Here is a 10,757-nt window from a genome sequence, read left to right as displayed (position 1 = left end):
CGCCGTCAATTATTGTACTCATTGAGTGTGTTAGCCTAAATTACATACGACAACTTAAAAAAAAAAAGATTCTATTCTTCTTAATGTGTAATTTGATGCTTTCAAATCGCAACCAGTGATCCAATTCCTAATAATAACACAATGTGTAAAACGAATTAATTTGCGAAATGTACAATGTAATAAATACAAAAAGGGTTTTTATTTTATTTAGCTCTCATTTATTTTGGAAGAAGGTTCAAGGTCCGTTTGAATGTACATTATTAATTGAATCAGCTTATCTCCGCAGAGCACGCCTTCACGAATTTCTTTTCACTGCGAATACCTACTTTAAATTTAATTTTAAAGAGTTTGTCTACCGTTTTATTTGTCTGTGACATTGACATGTGATTTCGGTTTTCAGATTAAAAGTGAACTGTTTAAGTATAATTGGTTTTTTCATCGTAAAGCCCAGTAGGATTCAACAAATAATTATGTTGTCTATCAAAGGTGTTTTTCGTAAGGTGAGAGATTTTAATAAAATCTCAAATTAAACTAAGATTGATACACAGATAGTTGCTTATCAGCTGTACAAAGTACTCAGTAATTAAAAATATTATCATTATATCATTATCATTATTTTATCATACTGCCCCGGCGATAGAAAATAGCGTTGAATGTGGTCGAAGGGTAGCATGTACGTTATTCCGAACACTAGAAACCTCGAAAAGGGATATGCCATTATGTCAAAATTGTCATATGTTCCAAAAAAGTAATTACTTACTTCATCATAAAACGTTTTTAAAATATTAAAATAACAATAAAATACTTGGAATTCAACATCTTTGTTACAGTCCACTTACGGTGATGACTTAAATAAAATAAACACGGAACGGCTATTTCACAGATTACACTCACACGCGGAGTCTCATCTACGATGAAACTTTGTAGTGAAGAGTTAAACGTCCACAGAGATAGTGAAGATAACAATGCCAAGACACCTTTTGAATTCACCGAAGCCAACATGACGGTGAGCTGGAATTTCTATATAACAATGTTGGTCCACACATTGGGTGAGCGATGCCCAACGTGAATTACATGTGGTGTTTATAAGGAATGGGACATAAAAATAATACATCAGTGTCCAATTGTTTTTTGGTATTAATTAGTTGTCAACTTGGCAAATTGTCAATTTTGCTCAAATTTTATGTTTTATTCGGGCATTGGGAATTTCTTTTACTGGTGCTAAAGCGGTTCGTTAAAATGAGAGCTACAGATTGTAGTTTATTAGTTACAATTGATTTGTTTAATGGGCGCTTTTAAGCTCACGGCTCATGAGGACGAAGCTTCCTTTAAGCTGGAACGGATGATTACTTCGTGGAAACAATAAGTATGATGGAGTTACCTTTCCGTGCGGGCTTACAATACGCTCCACTGCAAGTAAAATACCCCTGATGAGGGCAGTACGCTGGTATACCTATACGGTATGGTATATATGATATGTATATATGGTATGGTATAGAATACTACTGGTGGTAGGACCTCTTGTGAGTTCGCACGGGTAGGTACCACCGCCCCGCCTATTTCTGCCGTGAAGCAGTAATGCGTTGCGGTTTGAAGGGTGGGACAGCCGTTGTGACTATACTGAGACCTTAGAACTATATCTCAAGGTGTGTGGCGCATTTACGTTGTAAATGTCTATGGGCTCCAGTAACCACTTAACACCAGGTGGGCTGTGAGCTCGTCCACACATCAAAGCAATAAAAAAAAAAGAAGAGAAAGATGCTGCCCATTTTCCGAAGTGTCCCTGAGGTTTGTTTAGGTTCTAGGCCTCTAATTAGCCCGTTCAGTGGCCGCATTTACGTTTTGATATCTATGGGCCCTGGTAACTACTAGGAAGGCTGTAAAAATTGTTATTTTTAACACCGACCTATCTACAAAATGAAAACTAAATTACGTGTAACCCAACACGTGTATTTATTAAAAATAATATGACGACTGGAACTGAACAAACATCAATACAATTATAATGAGCTACCGTTATAACGAATGGAATTGAGTAGTGAATTGACGTGGCTTTTCGTCTCGTTTATCAAAGTGAAAATGATTTTTTGCGTGAAAATTTTTTGCTACAAATAATTAACCTTGCAAATAATTTTAGGTACAATGAAGTTCTTTTTGTTTTTTTTTTATTGGGATATTACTGATTGAGTTATAATCTAATTTGTTTTTGCCACTTAAGATAAAGAAAAAATAATTGAATTTTATATTTTGTATTTAAAAAATAAGTTGTTTTTTTCATGCCCGCACTTTTTATAACATCCGATTTGTTTCTGTGACAAAAACCGGAATCTTTCCGGTTTGACAGATGTTTGTGGACTGTTTTTTAATATCATTTGTGTTTTGATGTGTAATAAATACTGTGTAGTATACTGGTGGTAGGACCTCTTGTGGGTCTGCACGGGTAGGTACCACCCCCCCCCGTCTATTTCTGCCGTGAAGTAGTAATGCATTTCGGTTTGAAGGGTGGGGCAGCCGTTGTAAAACTGTACTTGAGACCTTAGAACTTATATCTCAAGGTGGGTGGCGCATTTACGTTGTAGATGTCTATGGGCTCCAGTAACCACTTAACATCAGGTGGTTTGCGAGCTTGTCCACCCGTCTAAGTAATAAAATAAAAAAAGATGTGTGGTGTCGTGGGACACCGGATAGGAACGAAGTTCCTTATTATAAAAATATTAATTTTAAGTTCTATTCGAGGTATAAAGAAAATAGTTATTCGGGTATATATTTTTTATTATGATTTCTTTTATTGATAAAAATAAAAATACTTCACATAGTTATTAACTTTATTTTATTCACAATGATTTATAAAAAATATATAATAATAATATACAAAGAAACAGCTTTATATGAGTGCTGATATGAGCTTTATATGAATAATAATAATAATAGCCGTCATCGCGTAGACTATACTACTATATTAGACACTGTATAGCCAATAATAAAAATCTTACGTTACGGACGTTTTTTCCCGGTTAGGGTACCTCTCCGCATCGTCCCATAAGGAACTTCGTTCCAAAAATGAGAACTTCTCTCACACTCTCTTTTTCATTTTCAGAGGATTGCCGCTTTAGTACAAAATTATCCAGAAGGAGCTGAAAGAGCGGCTCTTGGTGCTTGCTTGGATATAGCACAGCGTCAGATCGGATGGGTCCCGATTTCAGCTATGCATAAGGTCGCTGAAATACTAAGCGTTCCTAGAATGAGAGTCTATGAGTGGGCTACATTCTATACTATGAACAAAAGGTAGGTGGTCTTTTTTGACACGTACCATCCGGCTTTGGAATGAACTCCCCTCCACGGTGTTTTCCGAGCGCTATGACATGTCCATCTTCAAACGAGGCTTGCGGAGAGTACTTAATGGTAGGCAGCGGCTTGGCTCTGCCCCTGGCATTGCTGACGTCCATGAGCGACGGTGACCACTTACCATCAGGTGGGCCGTATGCTCGTCTGCCTACAAAGGCAATAAAAAAAAAGACAAGTTAGACTTACGTGTGAAGTTAAAAAAAAGAAAATTCACCGTGTAAAGGTCTTTTTCGTCATTACCTTTCAGGCAAGAAACAACATTTTTACGATTGACTTGGTAATGTTGTTCTTGGCATTTCAGGGAAGGTTTTTGTCAGTACTTTCAACGTACAATTGGCGCGGGAGCAGTTTCGATAAATTGGTGTATTTCCGTGATATACGCGTCACATCGGAGCGCAATCGGGTTTTATTAGCAGCAAAAGTACCTCTGTTTTCGATTTGGATGCAATTTTCTGCAGTGAATATAATACAATGTTAGATTTTGTTTCCGATGTTCTAGAAGGTTCAGGGGAAAGTTCAACGTTAAAGTTTGCATAACGACCCCTTGTATGCTCCGTGGATCAGACAGTATATTGAGCGCAGTAGAACAGGCGACCTGCTGTTGCGTTGGTAGTGTGTCCGCTGACGGCTTGTTTGGAGTTGACACAGTCCAATGTCAAGGAGCATGCGTCAACGCTCCCATGATTGTTGTTGATGATGACTATTACGTAAGTATCAAACTGTATGGGAATTATACCCCACCCCGCTTAGCGTACTATAAGCAACATACGCAATATAGGTACGTTAATCAGTTAGTGGTTAACGTACAGGGATCCACCGCGGTCGCTGACGTGAATAAGCATGTAATTATAGTAGTGTTTTATTGACCGCTATGATGAGGTTTCTGGAGGACAACTCAACTAATGCACAACAAACCTCACCACTAAAACCTCACACTGGTGACCCCGACGTGATTTGAACACGCAACCTTCTGATCTGGAATCAGATCATTTCCGTTTTCAATAAAAGTTCCTTTGAAGTTCGATAATCTCAAATTATTTTGAACCTTTCCATTTCACTGTTAAAGGAACTCACTTTAACGACTGTAAAAGTGTATTTGATTTTGGTTTTCGAGTAGATGAACTAAAAGCCCACTTGGTTAGCGGGGCCTTTAAGATTATAGAATGTGAATGTTGTCACCCCTTTTACTACGGGGTGGAATACCCAATTGTATTTTAGAGGGGCTATCCCACCCTTTAAGCTGGAACACATCATTGCTTAGCAACAGAAACACAAAATAAAGTAATAATTTATCTATTTATCTGTATGTATCTTACGTGGGCATATATATTATTATAAGAACTTAATCTAAACATAATATGAATATCAAATTAAATAATTCTATTAGCAAAATATCTAACCAGAAAAACCTGTCGAAACTTTTTGATTCGCCTTTAAAACTCCTGAAATCATATTTTACGATAGTATAATAGTAAATGCAATGTAATAAAAATATATAGTAAATAAATAATCAGTAAATAATAAAATAAACAGTAAATATATCATACTCACATGAGTACATTTCGATACATAATGTCATCATTCATTCATCTATGTCGGTTCCGTACATATACATATATCTCAATAATCTCATCTTCTCTTTCTTCATTCACTTCTGAAATATTAATATGTACACACAAATGTAGCCTTGTCCAGTTTGAATTATTCATGATTTTCATCATTTTAATTCATTATAATGTGTTGAGTAAAAAATAACATCTTACTCTTGAAAGTTTCTCCATTTATCTCCAATATTCTTATTATTATTAGAGATGACAAATCAGAAACCTATAAGCTTGGGTCGCCTTATATTTAGTAAATGATATCTGACGTTCATGTCGGCAATGCAACAGGAAATACTTTGTTTATCTACAGTGCGTTTGTTTATAAACTGGTTTGCAGAGCCTCTAGTAGCGAAACATTATCCCACAGCCTGGGATACGTGGATTTTTTTATTGTTTATGTGGGTGGACGAGCTCACAGCCCACCTGGTGCTAAGTAGTTACTGGAGCCCACAGACATCCACAACGTGAATACGCCACCCACCTTGAGATATAAGTTCTAAGGTCTCGGTATAGTTACAACGGCTGTCCCACCCTCCAAACCGAAACGCATTACTGCTTTACGGCAGAAATAGGCGGGGTGGTGGAACCTAACCGTGCGGACTCACAAGAGGTCCTACCACCAGTAAATGTTGTTTGGAAACGCTACTGTACTGAAAATTGTGATGTAAAAAAGCCGGGACGAATTATACTACCATGTCTCGTGATTTCTATTTCTTTACGTTTAAAATCTATATATGTAAATGTGTTTGACATCTTAAACATTTTTTTTAAATTAAACTAAATATTTCATATGGTTTATTCAAAAACTTACAACATTGCAGGAAGACGTTGATGTATGTGATGTTTACAACATAATACAGACCTTGAGATGCGGAGGAATTCCACCGGCGGGACCTCAGTATGTGTATACTTACTTAGTCATAATTTTTTAATTGTGAAATATCGATACATATTGACTAGGATCGATTCCGAAGTATAAATGTTACTAAGCCTACTTGGCTTGGCCCTGAAGTAAACGTAAAATATGTCACTTAAAAAGTTATATCTCGCTTTTGTTGCGTTGATGGATGAATAAGTTCACGGTCCAATTGGTGTTAAGCGGCTATTAGAGCTCACGAGCATTACCATGCTAAATGCTGCCATTCACCATGAGACTTTCCCATCCTTTAGATTGGAATTGAAAGATTTCGTTGCAGACATGGTTTGAATAGTGGTCGAATAAGAGATCTTACATTAGTCGTATCCCTTGATGTATGGCTGATTCTTATTAAATGATGTTGTTCCGTTATCGCATTTTTAAAAAGCTTTTCCTACTTATTTGCTGGCAGCCTAAAGGGCTATTTCAGTTACGCCCAGACTTTAAGTGAGCTCACGAGCTCAACCTGAGAGAATTTGCTAACACTGCTCTTGCTACAGCTAGTGTTAGCATTGTTAGCAAATTCTCTCAGGTAACAAACACTAGCTAGCACTAGCCCTAGCAAGAGCAGTGTTTCGCAGAATCTACCACCGAAATTTTTCGAAGTCGTTTGTAAGCACGTATTAAGTAGGTGCGTATTGCTTTAAAACAATTAATACTTGTGAAAGGGATTGGAAGATCGTATCATCACTCGATACGAATGCACTGGGCTTCTTATCCTTTGGGCGACGATGACTACAGTATCTTGCCTTGAAGTTCGGAAAAAACTGAATTGTAGAGTAAAAGCGCATTTCAGAGTAAATCTTTTGTAATAAAACATTATAGATAAGTTTAGATTATAGTTATAATAGATACTAATTATTTGTTGAACAGAAATGGTAGATTTGCCTCCGAACCAGCATGCGGCCTAACAAGCTTACAGCAGTGTCCCCCTCCGCCTGGTTGGGGATTACAACAGGCACTATTGATGCCTTGCCCTTGTCCTACGGCACCGAGAACCTAGTATATTCATTTTAATATTAAAAAACTTATATTTTTATCGCAAACACATTAAAGTTTATAATATAACGGTATATGTTTTATTTTTTTCTGTTTTTAATTTTGTATTTTTGATTAGCGACTATCGACACGGTCAATTTTCTTTTACATCTATGCAGCTTTAACAGGCGAGTTGATTACTCTTTCATTTTGATAGCTCTAAATGTTTGAAAGTATTTTGTAATTTACTTTAAACAATTATGTATATACACATTTAAATATAATACATAATACGAACACAAAAATAATAATTTAATCGTTACTTTATTTTCTTCCGCTTTGAGAAATTTCATAAATGAAAAATGTTACGAGAGTTATTTCTATTACTATTGAAAGACGAGTATCAATAAAATCTGCCTCGAGAACTTTCAGATGCGAACTAATTTTATTTGCCGTCCCTTATAATCTAATTGTATTTTCTTTTTCTCCCTCTTCACGATAGCGATGAAATTCTTAAGGAACGTGATTCTTTTGTCGTTTTTTTTTTTTTAATGAAATCGCTCCTGCCCGGATTGTTCCCTTGATGCAAATATTCAAGTTCTTTCTCACCAAGAATTTGCCTTAATTAACGGTCTACGTGGCTTGATTCCTCATTTATGCTGACATCGTTTTTCGTTGCTTAGGTTCGTTCATTACATTTGTAAATGTACGTGCTTTGGGCTTGTTTCGTAGATAAGTTTGTTGTGTTATTGTTTTGATATATATTTTTTTCATTTTGCAATTCGAACCCGTGATGTTCCCGGTATAGTTAATTAAAACAGCGATGGTTTTGTTTACGGGAAAACGTGGCACCGCTAGCCTAGGAAATGAGTAAACAAGAAATATTCTGATGAAAATTTCAATTTTAGATACACCACGAACGTTTTAATATCCTGCCGAAAAAAGAACGTATAAAATTCCAATTTTCCCGTCGGAAAAATCGGACTACGAACTAATAAAAAAATTGTTTAGAAATATCGAAATATCTGTGAGCAGCTGTAAATGTTCCCTGATTCGGTAGGTATTTGTGACAAAGTTTATTTTGTGGAAATTTGTTTAAAAAGCTTTTGTTACGAGCATAATGGATAGTAAGCTTATGGCCCGCCTGGTGTTTTAACTAACGCTAATGACGTTATCCACCTTCAAGTAAAAAAATCTCAATAGTAAAGTACTAACTAATGACTTTCATGATTTTTTAATTGGAAAACATTGTTTCGTGACAGTTCGACAGGATGGTGGTAATAATTTGTTGATATTTGCCTAAAATTTTTTGGAACGAAGTTCCTTATGGGACGATGCGGAGGGGTACCCTAACCGGGAAAAAACGTCCGTAACGTAAGATTTTTATTAGTAATGCACACAGTGTACGACTTAACTTTGTAATAACGTACAAAAAATAACATATTTTTTTATCATTCATTGACCACGGTCTCAGAGCGGTCGTTTGCGCAATACACTAACTCTTATGCAAAGAACCGTGAATGAAGTGTACCACAATAAGTTCGCACATTACCGAATGACTGTGGGTTGTTGCAAAACCTCCAGTTTTGTTTTCTTTATACCTCGAATAGAACTTAAAATTAATATTTATAAAATAAGGAACTTCGTTCCTATTCGGTGTCCCACGACACCAGGTTTTTTTTTATTACTAAATGGGAATAGGCCATCCCAGATGGACCAGCTCAAACCCCACCTGGTGCTAAGTGGTTACCGGAGCTCATAGACATCCACAACGTAAATGCTGCCACCGATCTTGAGACAAGGATTTTAAGTCTCAGTTTTACATTGCAACAGTTGTCCCACCTTTCAAACCGAAACGCATTACTGCTTCACATCATAAATAGGTGGAGTAGTGTGAGACATTTAGTTAAATTAACTTGCGTACAAGATTATGTTCTGATTTGTTTTAATGACGATCTCAATATTGACTTCTTAATTTTTTAATAGCTTGTAAATTTGCTGTCTTTTTTAGTACTGATGACGTAAATATAGAAATGACTAAATCTATACTAATATATAAATCTCCAGTGGTTTTTACGGATGTTCCCTTGTAACTACTGAACTGTGCATCCGATTGACTTGAAACTTGGTATCCATGTAGAAAATACATGTACTTAATGGATAGGCTAATATTTATATGAGTGTTGGACTCCCTACACCAGTTGCGGGGGCGTTAATGATGAGAATCTTTGTGGGGTGTGAGAAATAATAATGTTAATTTTAAATGCCCAGCGAAGCGGACGGGCTCAGCTAGTTATTCTAAAAATATGTGCAATTATATTAATTTAACAAAAACACAGCGAGCAAACTATGAAAGTTTGTAATAATCAAAAACAAACTCGACTGACCCATTCTTGATTAGTTTAAATTGTTTTCCGCATCGGCTCTATCAAACCGTAAAGTTTCGTTAATTTGATTCTAATCTCGTCGTAATAATTTACAAGTTGTTTGCCGACCAGAGACTCGGATCAAATGAGGTCAAGAGCAGTAAATCTTCGAAGGCGTTCGCGGGCCGAGTCGATCGGTTCCCGGGGGATCGCCGTAATTAAGTAGTTGCCTGCAATCACAACCGATATTATCCGAACGGCAAACTTTAATTACACATGAAAACTATCTCCTACGTTCAACAATGAGGAGTGTTCGTGGATCGCGAAAGCTTTTGTTTCGTATATTGCGGGTGAAATTGTGAATGTTTTTTCTTTGTTCTCGCTAACAACGTTAGTGCGCTTAAAGTGTTAAAGAATGGAGTTATTTAATGGGCAGATAACATTTTGTTTGTTGTTTCGTACCAGTTATGCGTAGTAAAGAGATTAGGAATTATTTTCTTTGGTGTAGAGTTAAAGGGACATTAATATACATAATTATTCTTCATTTCGTTTAATTGGATTAGAGATTACGAAACTTTCTATGATGCTACAACAATTTTAGATACGCCTAGATTTTTTTCAATAAGCTTCTCCTTATGTAATATCAAATAAGTTCCCTAAAATTTTAGGACCCATTTACACATTGTAAAGATCTGTTTTTTAAGTCTACGTAGACAAACTACTTTGGGAATCACTGTTCAATTCATTATACATAGCTTAGCGTTAAATGAAGATTGTATTTTAAGATGAAACTAAAATGAAACCCAGCCCGTTTTGCTGGTCGATCTATGGTTTGACATTGATTAAATCGATACCAAACACCGTATCATCTTCCAGGTCAATCTGAAAACTTCCTGTAAATTTTTGGAAATTGGAGTCATGCCAGCCGTAAAAATAGTGTAAGAAAAAATGATTTTATTGTAAAAAAAAGCGTACATTTTTTACTGGTGGTAGGACCTCTTGTGAGTCCGCACGGTTAGGTACCACCACCTCTACTATTTCTGCCGTAAAGCAGTAATACGTTTCGGTTTGAAGGGTGGGGTAGACGTTGTAACTATAGTGAGACCTTAGAACTCATATTTCAAGATGGGTGGCGCATTTACATTGTAGATGTCTATGGGCTCCAGTAACTTCTTAACACCAGGTGAGCTCGTCCACACATATAAGCAATAAAAAAAAAACATACTAACATACGTATGAAACTAATAAAAGCGTAGGTATTAAAAAAATACTTTTATAGCTGACTTACCTTAAATTGTGTACTGCCAGCAATATATAGACCATAAAAATACAAAAAAAAATGTTTCAGTAAGTTTTTTAAAAAATAGCCACAGTGATACGTCAGAAATATTACCTATGAACTCTTCAGAAAATGTATATGTGAGATTGCATCACAATAAAGTAGCACGTTGATTAATTTTATTATCGTGCTTCAAATTGAATCGGAAACCGCTTAAGCCTACAATTCGTAACCTACCACCTACTGTTAGTAGGACGTACTGTGGGATC

At 36.1% G+C, this 10,757-nt stretch overlaps 1 protein-coding gene across 1 annotated transcript; it reads left to right on the top strand.

The window, feature by feature from the left end:
• Positions 1 to 342: 342 nt before the first annotated feature.
• On the top strand, positions 343 to 6,933 carry LOC101740879 (probable NADH dehydrogenase [ubiquinone] flavoprotein 2, mitochondrial). Its single transcript, XM_004930092.4, has 6 exons — positions 343 to 500; positions 884 to 1,006; positions 3,098 to 3,285; positions 3,845 to 4,052; positions 5,771 to 5,847; positions 6,739 to 6,933. Exons 1-6 carry the CDS (start codon positions 471 to 473, stop codon positions 6,866 to 6,868), a joined length of 756 nt encoding a protein of 251 aa, XP_004930149.1. The 5' UTR covers positions 343 to 470; the 3' UTR covers positions 6,869 to 6,933.
• Positions 6,934 to 10,757: the final 3,824 nt, after the last annotated feature.

Source organism: Bombyx mori, chromosome 5 (assembly GCF_030269925.1).
Source record: "Bombyx mori chromosome 5, ASM3026992v2".
NCBI lineage: Eukaryota > Metazoa > Arthropoda > Insecta > Lepidoptera > Bombycidae > Bombyx > Bombyx mori.
The sequence above is the reverse complement of the archived record's forward strand: the minus strand, read 5'-3'. Positions and strand labels throughout refer to the sequence as shown.

What these genes read in the sequence shown, in the direction of transcription:
- LOC101740879 (XM_004930092.4), top strand. Translation starts at nt 471, where the DNA reads ATGTTGTCTATCAAAGGTGTTTTTCGTAAG. An exon ending in TTGTTGATGATGACTATTAC is followed by an intron (nt 4,053 to 5,770) that starts GTAAGTATCAAA and finishes ACAACATTGCAG; the next exon opens with GAAGACGTTGATGTATGTGA. An exon ending in ATTCCACCGGCGGGACCTCA is followed by an intron (nt 5,848 to 6,738) that starts GTATGTGTATAC and finishes TTTGTTGAACAG; the next exon opens with AAATGGTAGATTTGCCTCCG.